This window comes from Desmodus rotundus, chromosome 1 (assembly GCF_022682495.2).
Source record: "Desmodus rotundus isolate HL8 chromosome 1, HLdesRot8A.1, whole genome shotgun sequence".
NCBI lineage: Eukaryota > Metazoa > Chordata > Mammalia > Chiroptera > Phyllostomidae > Desmodus > Desmodus rotundus.
The window spans coordinates 111,862,322-111,875,875 of record NC_071387.1 but is presented as its reverse complement, the minus strand read 5'-3'; the positions used below and the strand labels follow the sequence as shown (position 1 = coordinate 111,875,875).

At 47.9% G+C, this 13,554-nt stretch overlaps 1 protein-coding gene across 1 annotated transcript in view; it reads right to left on the bottom strand.

Moving 5' to 3' along the window:
* The window catches only part of XYLT1 (xylosyltransferase 1), a 302,709-nt gene extending 296,193 nt beyond the window's left edge, over nucleotides 1-6,516 (bottom strand). The window contains exon 1 of the mRNA XM_053929510.1: nucleotides 5,931-6,516. Within this exon, the coding sequence (XP_053785485.1) occupies nucleotides 5,931-6,287 (357 nt within the window). The 5' untranslated portion in view covers nucleotides 6,288-6,516. The remainder of the gene's footprint in view (nucleotides 1-5,930) is intronic.
* Between the last annotated feature and the right edge of the window lie 7,038 nt (nucleotides 6,517-13,554).

Genomic DNA, 13,554 nt, shown 5'->3' with positions numbered 1-13,554 from the left:
GCTGTCCTTGGTGCTGGGCACTGTGCCCGAGCCAACCACTTACGTGCCTCCTTAAATGAGTTTGGATTCCAAGGTTGAGGACCTTTGCACGATGCTTTTAAGAGGGATGTTGTAGAGTAGAGTGGTTAAGTGCACAGACTGCCTAGGTTCAAATCCCAGCTCTGTCATTTGTAACCAGACCTTGGGAAGGCTGCTTAAGCTCCCCCTGCCTCGGTTTCTTCACTGTAGCATGAGGTTTAAATGAGTTAATATTTGTAAAACACTGAGAACAGGTTCTAGTTCTATTAAGCACTGTGACCTGTTGGCTATTGGAACTACAATTAGTACATGCTTGAAATAATAAATGAGTTAACATACACGAAGGGCTTAAAACAGTGCCTGGCATTGTAACTGCTGTATAGGGATTATTATTGCTATTCATATTATTATTACCCTTCTATTTGTCACGTTATTTAAGGGTATGCTTCAATAAAGATTGCGTATCTGCTCTTCTTTTCGAGTTGGTACATTTTTAGGAATCTGCAAGAAGAAATGAGTAAACTCATACAAAGATTTTCAGGAATGATTTTGCTGCACAGATAGGAGCTCAGAAATCTGTCCGCCAATTGGAACAGAGGCAGAACTGGGTTTGGATCCCAGTCCTGCTCCTCCCCAGCATCACACTGTTAGGGAGCAAGCCCCTTCCCCTCCCCAAGCCTCAGTTTCTTCATCTGTGAAATGGGGACAACGACAGTTCTAACGCACAGAGTTGGGAAGAGTCACTGAGACAGTAATGTAATTACCCGCAAAGCCCTCGTTATTCCTGCCACACAATCGACATCATAAGACCAACAATTTCTAGCCAAATGCTCTTAGTTTCAACGTTGTATGAGTTGGGTAACAAATTCTCCCATCCTGAATTTTTTTTTTTTTTTGTGGAGAGGTGAGCACAATGTATGCAAAATACCTGAAAGATGCCTAGCATACAGCTGGCACTCAGTAACTGTTAGTAGCCCTTCCCCTAGCACATTCCATCCTGCTCTGAGGGTGGCACAACAGGAGACAGATGTTTTTTTCTATCTTGGATTTCTCTCAACCTTTACTTGGCATGGGAAAATGGATGCTAATTGCAAAAAAAAATTGCTTATTTTCAAACATGCTAAGAGTTTCTTCTTTAAAGAACAACAGCTCACATTTGAGCATTTAATTATGTGCCAGGTATGAATCAGTTCACAAATATTGTTACATTTCATCCTCACACAACCCTGAGGTGGCCTTGATTTTCAGGGGCACGAAATTGGTCAAAGAGCAGAGTCAGAACTTGAACCCAGGTATGTCAGACCCAACGATTCTTAACCAACTTTTCTTTCAATGGTGCTAAGGCCTGGCATACATCTCCTGCAATTTTCTCTCCTGTTCCCACAGCCCTTCCTTTAAAGTTGGGTTTTGCTGGGGTTCAGTTTGTGTTTATTATTATTTTTTATTTTTCCCAAAGTATTTTCTCTTTGTTTCTGATAGAATGGGAGCAGAGTCAATAAAAGTGGGCAGAAAGAAAGGGAGAAAAAGGAGTTACCACAAGTGACAAGTGTTAGGGCGGTATTAACCAAAAGACAGAGACGCACGAGGTCAGTCCTCACCCCGCAAAGGCGATCACGCTGGCTCTGCGCATGTCCGTCTCTGCACACAGGTATATGGCCCCACTGATCGCGTACAGCTCTGGGTGGAGGGCAGACCCTTGCTGCGCAGATATTCTAATGGACATTTCGTTTTCTGGAAAACACACAGGCACAGGCGCACCACACATACACACACACACATGCACTCAAAATGATGTCAAGTATCTACTCTAGCTTAATACACCCAATTTTATTTTCTGTTAAGACCACGGATCAAAACTGGACAATTTCCAGCAAACAGGAACTTATGTTTTGGCTTTCTATTTGCAAAACAGTAATAGTATTTTGTCATTCAACCTTCTGGAAGATGTTTTTTAAAAGAATTTGTAAACGATGGAGAAAGTCTATGTGTAGAGAGACTGAGTGGAAAGTACCTCCATACAGGGTGAGGCAAAAGTAGGTTTACAGTTGTTTGTATGGGAAAAATACAATAATTAATACATAATAATACAAGAATAAACTGTATTTTGCATACTCACAACTGTAAACCTATTTTTGCCTCACCCTATATATATTATACACACACACACATACCGTATATATACAAAACATATATACCTGTGTGTATAATTATTTCTCCTTTTATTTATCTATTTTATTTAACACTTTCCAGTATGTGATTATTTCCAGATGGCAATATCCACAGTAAGATAAATATTGTTCAATGATGCATATTTCTGTATACAAAGTGTAATGCACTGCTCAAGCAAAATAAAACTCCATTGAGAGTGTGAAAAGAGAAACCGTCAATAAAATACCCTCTGTTCTCTGTGGTCTCAAAACATTTGGATGGGAAAAAAGCTACGCCTCTGAGGCTGTTAGAGCTGGAGGCGCTCTGGGTACAGCGAACCAGTTTTTCAAAGTCACAGCCAGTGTCAGAGAACATCCTGAGTTATCTGAGTAATGTGAAACATGAGGAATTTCTGCCCCCAAATCAACATTTCAAAGGGATCAGACAACACCAAGACCCTGTTTCGTGTGTGTGTGCGCACATGCGCGCAAGGGTAATAAAAATTAGGTTTCTTAAATGAAACTTACTGAGTAACAGTTTATCAAAGGGCACAAGCAATAAATGTGAGGACTTCAAGAGGATCCCTGGCAGCAAAGGGAAAGAAAATGAACAGTCCTTACATTAATACACACAGTTCTCCCTCACGTTCTCCCAATCTATGCGAAACCTGCAGTATGATCTTTTTGACACTCTCTCTAGTGTCCTCCTCCCTCTGTCAGTGAGCCCATCTGTTTCTTATATTCTGAGATGACAGTAAAATCCACAGCTTACTGGAGACCCAAGGAAAAAAAAATCAGTGTCACAGCTACAAAACTCAGGTACAACCCAGCCAATAATTCTAATATTTCAGAGCTTTGAAAGAGGCTGGAAGGGAAAGGGAAGCTTGCACATCTTTTAGGGCTGTGCCCATTTTGCCACCATCCTCACGCTCTCTGACTAATCTCACTAGGTCTGCTTCGGAAACTGTTTCCTTCTGGCTTCTTAAAATGCACCAAAAATAAAATCAGGTCCTTTGATGGGGGTGCAGCTCCTCAAATATAAAAGGTACAAGTGCAGAAGCTGTGGGAGGGTGGACACAAGGAAGCAGCAAGATCTGGTTTAGAAAATGCTCTGTGCTCAGTGCCTGCCTGACGCTCTTTGGGACACACCCACCATCACCACCAGGGCCACAGATTCCTTCTGCAAACAAGAAGCACAATTGCCCACCCCACCCCACCCCAGACCTCAACGGAGCAGAGATTAAGCACCATCTCCCAAGCATGTGCCTCACCAACTCTTTACAAGAGCCATCTGGAAAATCACAGGGAATTTTTTTTCACTGTCCCTCTCCTGAATCCAGCGCCAAAGCACCATGCCAGCAGCTCCAGCAGGGTCTGCAACAAACCACATGTTGCAAGGACCTCAGTGGCTTGAGAAATGGTCTGGTCCTCTCCTGGCCTGCAACCCAAGCTCAGGCAACACCAGACTTTGGGAACAGCCTGCCCCCTTCTGGTCTCCTTGAGCTCTATGGAAGGGCAGGGGCTGGGGGGTGGGAGGGACACACAGACAGAGGAGGACAGACTGCTGGCCCCACCGAGCAAGTCAGCGCTGTGATTTCAGGATCTAGCAGGGCATAGGGGTATGTGGTGTGTGTGGCGGTGGGGGAGGTAGTCGAGGGAAAAGAGAAGACACAAACATAAAATAAAATACAAATCCAGGAGACACGACAGGGAACAAGAGCATGGTAGACAATTATGAAGAAGGGGGGGGAGAAAAAAGAAAAAAACACATACATGTCTATATCAGAAGGTGAAGAAATTGAGACACCGGGAGGTATGGATGGGTGACAGTAGCTGCACCTGCAGATAAAAGCAGAGTTTCAGAAAAGCAAAGCCACTCTACTACTGGAACTGGCATTCCAAATGGAGTAAAGGAAGAATGGCACACTCTCACCTACCTTCCCAACTGTAAGCCTCTCTGCGGCTGAGCTGGGAGGTGAGAGACTAAGACACTGAACTGAATGCACAAAGTGGAGAGGTGGGCAGAGTACTCAAATGTCAGAGACCCAGGAAGAACCTCGACAACCCAGGAAGGCCTCTTTCCTCCTCTCTACTAATTTCAACAGGTGATATTTACACCCAAAGACACCTCTGGATGCAGGTCTGAACCTCAGAAGCAAAGGATAAAGTAAGCCCCATGCTAGTCCTACAAGTGTTCCCACGTGGGACCAGCAGTGCATGCCCTGAACCCCTCCCACCCACCTCCCAGTAAGGCTCTGAATCAAAGGAAGAACTTCTAATTGCATTTTTGCCCAAACACATCACTATCCACTCCTGGAGTTCAAAGGCAGAGTTTGAGAGTACCCCTTGCTGTAAATAAGAGGCTGCAGGTCATTGGAAATGTTCTGGTTCTCCATCAGGAATCTCAATCCATTGTCTTCCCCCCAAAAGGAGGGAAAGAGGGCTCCCTGCTACCCACACAGACCAGCCACCAGCAGCGTGACATGCCATCACATTACCAGCCCAGCGGCACAAAGAGCCGCACTCTAGCAAAGAGGGTCGCCTCGACGCCAAAGAAGTTTAGCAGATCAACAAGCATCACAGTGTCTGAAGGCAGCCTTCAGTAAAGGCTCCCAAAGTGACAAACGACAGAGACATGTGCTCAGTGTCCGGGGATCCTGTAACTACCCCCTGTTGTCCAATGTCCCCCAAGAGCTAGATTTCTGGTAATCAAGTGTCACAATGAAGGTAAAGACAGACGCACAGCACTCGTTATGCTTTAAGACAGACACACCCACCAGCAGTGAGACCCTGGCCCAGAACTGGGGACTCTGACCTCCAGTTCTGAGAGCTCCGAGTTCAGTGAACTCAGCAAGGCAACCCAAAGAAGGTATGAAAGGCACCGCTGGAGTTGAGGACAGTAGGAAGACACCCAGACAGCCCCAAAAGACCTGCGGAAGGAAGAGTTTCAGAGCGGGGACCAAGGAGAGCACAGAAAACCCATAGCAGCCCACGTCATGATGGCGTGGTGGGACACAGCTGGCGATAGGAATCAGCTACACACGGCACAGAGAGCCAGAGACACCACCCAGGAGAAGGGGCCGTGCCCTGACACTGGAGAGCACGGTGAGGAAAGTCAGATAGGGCACAAGGAAAGGGCAAGGTTAGAGACTGAAGGTAAAGGCAGGAGTCAGACATGCAGAGATGGGATTAAGACCCAAACTAAGACGAGGCACCCCACACTGAGTCCTGACTCAGGGACAAGGCTGGGGACTTGGGACACAGATCCCAGACCCCCTCTCAGTCCAGGGCAAAAAAATGAGGCAGCAAAGCAGGCACTGAGTTGTCTGCACCCAGCTCGGTAAAAACCAGAGATGCTGCGAGAACCAACCAAGAGCAGCGGCTGAAGATCCCGGGCACCATCCATTCACTCAGACAAGGTTTGAGGCACCAACCACCTACATGCCTAGAGCAAGTAGGAGCGCCCATAACGAGTGACGGGGAACAGGCACCCAGCCAGCTCCTGTAACCCCCAAAGCGCCTCCTCTGGAGATAACTTCCCCAGACCCCAAGGGGGCAGTCCTTAGACTCAAGATGGGGCAGTCCCCGGCCCCTAAGCTTTGGCAGGGTCCCCACCCCGACTTCCAGGGAAAAGGGATGTGGAGCCAGCAAGCTTAAGGAGTCCCAGTCTGATGACCAGGGCTCAAGGACTGGGGGGCGTGGGGCCAGGGCTGCTTGGCTCCCTTCCTTCCTCCCTCCAGGATGCAAGCCCAAGGGGCATCTTACCAGCGCCCGCGCGGGCAGTGCCCCCCGGCTGGCCGGCTGCTGTGCCCAGGGTTCTCCAGCGCCGCCTCCCCGTGCCCGCGCTGGGGGGCCCCGTCCTCCGCGGCCACCGCCGCCGCCGCCTCCTCGGACTGCAACCCGCTCGGCGGGCAGGTCCCGGCGCTCGCGGCGCGGGGCCGGGGCTGGAGGTGGCTGCTCGGCGCCGCCGACCGCTGCGCCCCCGAGGCGCTCCCCAGCCCCAGAGTCGAGGCTGCTGAAATTCCACACGACCAGCGTCTGCAGCAGCAGCACGGTGAGTGCCGCGAGCAGCGCCGAGTGTGAGCGCCGGGCCAGCCTCCGGGCGCACGGCGCCGCCACCATCTTCGGAGCGCGGCGGACGAGCGGGGCGCGGGGACTCGGGGCGCTCCGAGCCGCCCCCGCGCAGCCCGTGGCTCGTGCGGCCGCCGGCTGCCACTTGGGCTCCCGCTCGGGCCGCTGCCGCCGCCTCTGCTCACCGCTGTTTCTCCTCGCCGCCGCCGCCGCCGCTGCCGCCGCTACCGCCGCCGCCTCCACTGCCGCGGCGCGGAGTTTTCAGACGGGCAGAGACCCGGACGTCACCAGGAGGAGGGGAAGGCGGGGAGGCGGGGAGCCGGAGGCCGCGGAGGGGGGCGCCGGCGCGCGCTCGGGGGACGGCACGCAGGGACGGGTGGGGAGGTGTCTAGCTCGCGGGGCTTCCCCTCCCCACGCCCCTCTCCCGGAGGGGCGGGGGTCGGGTGACTTGACCGGGAACCGGCTGGGGGGACGCGGGCCGAGGTGGAGAGAGGCGGGGCCTAGAGGTGGAGCGAGAGGAGAAAAAGGAGGAGGGAAAGGAAGGGGGTGGGGGCAAAAAGAGAGGACGGACCCCCACTACGGCAGAAGTGGGGTAGGGGGGGCAGTTCCCGCGGCAGAGAAAAAGAGGCGGGGGCAAAAATCAATAGAAGCTTTGGGTGAGGGTGGGCCCGCTCGGAATCGAGGGGGTGGGGGTCCGGTGAGGAAGATTTGGGGGTCCTGAGATCCTGCCTTCCGTGTGGGAAGCGGCACGAGGCTGCTGAATGGAGCACGCTCTGCGCCCCGGTGTTTGCGGTCCGGGATCTTCTGTGCGCACAAAGACTGCTTGGCAGGTGGAGACGTGAAGAACGTTTCAGGAGTGTCAGAGCCACACAGAGTAATCCTAGGATCCCTGGCTTGAAGGGGCAGGGAGGAGGCTATGAATGAGTCTGTGTGAGTGACTTCTGAATCACACCCACCCCCTAGTGCCAACGATGTACTGAGTGTTTTCATTGAGTCACTTCCCCAGTCCCTAAGGATGTACAAGCCAAGAGACTCCAAGCCCAGTTGGCAAGCAAGTGTTTTAATGAGGAAAGGGAGACCCTGTGAAGTTTCTCAGCCTTCACAAGCTACAAGGCCCATAGTCTGGCCCCTGAACGTTCTACCAGGCCCTTCCCAAGCATCCTAAGCCTGCCTTCCAGCTGGGACAAGGCTCAGCTCCTAGAGGAACAGGTCTTGCCATTTGGGCTAGACTGTCTCGGTGACCTTGAGCCGGGAGAACTCCTGGGTCTGAGCTTCCTCCTCTGTCAATGAAGGTTTAGACTGAGGATCCCAAAGGGCTCAAGTTTCATCCCCAGACTTCTCTGACTCAGTCTTTCCTGTCTTTCCCTTCCTTGTCCTCTGCCCAAGGCTTTCTTCTGCACAGCAGCCTTGAACACTCAGGATAGAGGGAGTGGATAGGGGTGAGGGGTCAGGACTTGGCACTGCGAGAATACAAATAGCAGAGCCAATCCCCAGTCCGAATTGCAACCTCGAAGTGAATGTTTTGCTTCTTGTCCATTGTGCTTTTAAATATCCTAATTTGTAAAGAGAAGAAAGTGGAGGAATAAAGAGGATCCATCAGAGAAGGAGGCAGGGAGATTGTTTTATCCACTCAGAAACAGTCCATGGACATCAAACTGTGTCAGACACTGGACCACGTGCAGGGATCCACAGGTGAGTAAGGTTGAGTGTCCCCTTCACTAAGCTGGGGGTCCAGCATTAAGAGCCAGACGTAGATGTCAGTCATTAAAACGCAGTCAGGTTGGTGTCACTTTAGAGATGTGCATGAAGTGCTTTGGGTTCATGAGGATGAGGTGGGAGTGGTGACCAAGAAAATGAGGTTTGATCCAGCAACGTAGAACTATGGCCTGGGATTCCTTTTCTTTCCATCTCTCCTCTCTGCTTTTCACGGGTCTGCTTCATCCTGAGGTTCTCCCTTCATGTCAGCCTGGCATCAGTTGCTGACACTACTTGTATCCTTTGTTCATTTCTAGTCCAGGAGAAGGAGGGGCAGTATTTCCCATTTCCCAGCATTCCGCTCAAAGGCCCAGAGATTCTCTCTAACTGAAGCAGCTTTAACATGACTCCTAAACCAAGCACTTTAAGCCAGTAAGATAGAATGTGCTGGCCAAGGTCCTATACATCACCTTTGGCCCTGGGGAGAAGCCAGCTCCCCTGCAACCTGGATGTTTTATAGGAACCAGGGTCTTATGGGAAGAAGTGAATAGGTACCGGGGAGAGAGCCACCATTATCCATTCCATGCAGCCACTATGATGCTACGTGACCTTGGGCAAGTCATTCCCCTCCAAGGACTTTGGGTTCTTCAATGCCAAAGGAGGGGTTGGGTGAGATGGTCCCCAAGATCATCACATCATATCCCCAGAACTCTTCCTCAGTATCTAAACAGTTTCCTAATCCCAGTAGAGGCTGGGGATTCTTGGCACTCCCCTCCCCCATTCCTGCCCATCTTTGCTTCAAGGTCTGGGCTGCATTTTTCCTCTAAGCAGCTATGATGTTATCTACTTCCTACAGCGACATGTTAACCACAGTCCTTTGTGGCCCACACTCTGGTTCAGCTCCCTCCAGGGCCACAGGCTGAAGGAGTAAGGTTAAGGATCCAGTCCCCTAAGTCCCTGGAGAGAGAGAGAATTGTTTGTTTATTTCAACTCATAAAAAGCCACACAAAAAAAGAGGTTTAAAAGCTCCAGGCAGGTTATGGATGCCATAAACAGCTTATGTGAGGCTTTTAGGACGAAAAATCACCTGAGATAGAAGAGCAGGAAGGCAAGCTCCTAGGGTCACAGAGACCCTGGTCCTGCTCCCAGACAGACAGCTCCTCACGCATCTTTATGGAGCCTGATGTAGAAGACAGAGCCGAAGTGCTGCCTGAGACTCTGGCAGTGGCAGCCTTAGCAACAGCAGCAAGTTTCTTTAGAATTCTTAAAGCTTATTCAGTCATTCAACACAGATGTATTGGACCCTATTATGCACTAGGCATCATGCTGGGCGAGTGAAATATAGATATGAAGAAAATTCCCTAAGGAATTTTTCTTTATAAATACGATTCCTACTCTCGCGTTAACTGAGAGCCAGAGCTCTAAGGAAGTTCCAACTGATTTGTGGGCTTCCCTCCTCCCCGGTCCCCACCCCTAAATCCTGTTTCATCATCACCTTCAAGTGTGGGGAGGGTAAATTAGTCAGCAAGTCTTCTGAGTTCTGAGCTCCTGGGTGTGCCCAGCGCTAAGCCAGGGGTTATGAGGGAAATCAGGAAAAGGGGGCTCTTCACCCTTAAGGTCGGTCAAGCAAATCCCCGATTCTGCAACTCTTAACTGATACTTTTAATGTCAGTTGTTTACCTTCTCTATGCCTAGTTTTCTCATCTGTAAAAAGGGGGATCATAACAAGGATAATCATATAAAGATTTCTTTTAAGGATTAAATGAGATAACCCATGTAAAGATTTTTTTTTTTCTATAGGAACTTGTACGTAATAAGTGCTCAATAAATGTTAAGTATTGTCAATTTTCTTACTAACAGTAGGGCAGTGTTAATGATGAGTGTCTAAAGATATCGAAGGGAAAAAAGGGTAGTCAGGGAAGGCTACCTGGAGGAAGCAGAAGTAAATCTAGTCCTTCATTTTATATAAAGCTCCAAGGGCAAGGACCTGCTCTCTCTGGCCCAGGGCACTGAGTGAACTTTGGGTGTGGAATGCACACCAGCTGGTGGATCACAGTATGGTGCGTACAAGTACATAGACTCCATCAGTATCTCAGCAACATTCTAGTTGTGTGATTTTAAGCAAGTTGCTAACATTACTTAACATTGAGTTGGACTCGCAATATTCCAATCTGCAAAAGGTGAAGACAAATAACACTACCTGTATCCTAAGGCTCCTGGGGAGGGGGTGGCAGCGGATAAGGGTATTGTGTGTAACAGAGTGTCATACATTTCATATGCAGTGTTGGTGCTGGCCAGTGGCGGAGTTGAAGGAATGTTAGTTTGGTTATGCTGGGAGGCTGGTTTGTAAAGAAATGCTCTCCCCTCCCCTCAGGTAGTCTAGACAGAAGGTACTGGAGAACCAGAGCATGGCATGCCTTCTTCTGAATTTAAATAAACCTCATGAGTCAAATTTAGTCAAATATGTAGGATTTTAAAAAAAATCTTAATCATGTGTCTGTTTCTTTTTAGTTTATTAGAATCTGTTTTTACCCAGATTTTACAAATTGACTGTGAGTCTGTTCTTAAAAACCTCCCCCTAGTTTTCACTTCTGTATCAAACAGATATAATAGACATGGGTCACCGGTTCCTGAGTGTCAGTGGGAGTTATTCACAGAACAATCGTCCAATCGCTAGGAATCTTGGTTTTCTCTGACAAGAGGATGCAAGTGCCAGTTTTCCTGGGCACAAAGAAGTCAGGGCGGGGCAGGATGCTGAAAGCCCCCAAACACGCCCCAAAGGACAGGAGGCCATGGACATGCATCAGCTATACCCCGACCCCCAACTCCACCCAAGAAAAGGAAACAGTTTCTGATCAGACCGAAGGCATAGGTAGGCAACATGAAACTGCAGGTTTTCTAGCTAATTGTCCACCCTGTGTATCAGCAGAGGGAGCTCTAGGTAGCGAATAACTTTCTTCTGACCACATACTTCCCTGCAGAAAAGACTTGGAGGCAGCAAGGAAAAGCAGGGGCCCTACGTGAATGTGGCATCCACTCTGTGCAGAAGGAATTTGCAACCGTAGGGGGTGTGGGGTGGGGGTGGAGGGTGATGGGGCAGAGGAGGAGATACCACAAGGACCTGAAAATCGGAAACCACTGCATAGTTTAAGAGATTATCTGACCTTGTTCTCTACCAGCTCCTTGACCTCCTGAGGTCTCACAGCCTTTCTGCTTCCTCTGCAACACTGTGAGGTTTGAAAAAGAGACACACTCCAGGTCTGGGTCTTAGACTCTTTTAGCAGACTTTTTTTTTTTTTTACTCTTGAAAACAAATGTTTATTGTGTGTGTGAGTGGGGCTTTATAGGACCCCTGGGGTTATAGGCGTAGAATCGTGCCAATGACAGCAGTGGTGATGGTGACGATGATGACTGGGGTGTTGGTGATGGTGAGAATTAACATTTATTAAGCACTTAACCACGTGCCAAGACCTGGGTAGAGGACTTCAACAAATAATAGTCATGAAAAACTTACTGAGAACCTATGCAGTACCCAAGATGGTGCCCATGTTTGGGACCTGGTGACAAATAAGACCGGAAGGCCTCTGCCCTCATGCAGCTTTTATCTGAGTAGTGAAGATGGTGCCAAGACACATAAATAAATATGTGCACAAGTACTATCAGAGTATAACGAGTGCTGTGAAGAAAATAAAAAGGAGCCATCTGCTGGAACGACTAGAATAGGTCAAGTTTAAACAGGCTGGTCGGGGGGCCTCCCTGAGAATGACACTGAGGTGTTTCACGAACTGCCTCATGAAATGCAACTATTTGAGGAGTCTGATTTCTTTTATGTGCCAAGCATCACCTGATGGCTGAATAAATAACAGTATAACTATTTTTAAAGTGTATACATACTAGTATGATGTATAAGTGAACAGTAATGCTTAATCCAGAGTAGTTCTTTCATCATTTTGGATTTTCCAAAACCATGATTAGTAAAAACTCAGCTATTTGCATGGGCATGACAGGAAGTATAGAGTGGGTTAAGAATGGTTGAGAATATATATAAGAATATATATATTATATATTGATGAATATATATTTTCACGTGTATGTATATATGTATAGATTTCATATGTATATATTCCATACATGTATATATGTATATGTGTGTGCATTTCATATGTATATATTTCAAATTTCATGTTTCATATGTATACATGTACATATTTCATATGTATTTCATCCAACAGTGTTGTATGAAAACAGTTAAAGATACCATCATACAAAAACAGGATTAAGAGCAACTCATGTATTTAATCTCAAACTGTTTTTTCCAAATACCCTTTTTTGTTTTTGTTAAATTTACCCTCACCCCTCTCAAAGGTTCTCTGTGTTAGAAAGTTTTCTATCTAGCTCCTGTATCTTTAAGTTGGTAGTTTATTTTCCCTCCAAACTCATCTTCTCTAATCTTGTTTGCAGCCTTTACTCTGCACCTCCCCATCTCAACCCATCTGGTACCTGGTGTTATTCCTCAGTGTCTCTCAAGTCTCTTTGGTTTGTATAGCTTGGGAATCCATTCCAAAAAGACTTAAGAAAAAAAAAACAGTTTACTGGAAGGCCACTGGATATGCTCGAATCTGCCCACTGCCTACCAAATACTCATTGCTCTCTTCTTTATTCATAAAGATTTCTGATTTATTTAGGGTGATGATGTGCCCAAACAGAAAAAAAAGTGTTTCCCAGCTTTCCTTGTAGTTAGGGTTGATCAAAGAATGAACAGTAGACATCATTGTGGAGCTTCCAAGAAATGCTTTGGTAGAGGGTGATAAATCACTTGGGATAAGTGTCCTTCTACGCCTTTTCATTCCCATCCTTCTGCCTGGAGTGTGGAAAGGATAGCTGGAACTCCAGCAGCCATGTTGTGGCGATGAGGATACAAGCCAGGGCAAGAGGTGATGAGCCAGAAAGATGAAAGCAGCCCGGGTCTCTGATACCTTTGTGGTCTGCTGTGTACAGCCCACCCTTGAACTTTTTTCAGACTTGAACATCAACCCTCCACTGGTTGAAATCACTCAAGTGGGGTTTCTGTTACTATAGCTGGTATATTGAGGTGTATGATAGAATTGAATGATCTAACTGAAAGAAAGTCAGGAATAAAGCTAGGCCTGATGATCTTGCTTCCTAGTCACTGTGGAAGGAGGAAGCAAGCAGAAGGGAGTTCCCACCAGCTCCTTCTACCCCATTTCCCCACTTCCCTGTATTGGTGCAATGGCTACGTTTTTATGGAGAGACTATCCAGGCTCCTGCATGAGACCCGCTCCTTCTCCCTTTGCTCACTAGATCACATCCTCACATCCTCACCTACTTATGGACATCACTTCCACACTGTCCTTTCTCATTCTACTATCACCATGTTTCTCCTCTTACAGCATCATTGTCTCCAGTATCTAAACTTACTTCTACTTCTCTGATTAAAAACAAAAAACGTCCTCTCTTTGCCCCACTTCCCTCTCTAGTCTCTACCCCATGTCTCTGTTCCTTCATAGCAAAAGCCCTCAAAAGAGTTTTCTAACTCACTGTTTCCAATTCCTCTTTTCCGGCCTCATCTTAAACAGGTGTTTGCTCCCCAGTCCCTCATCGG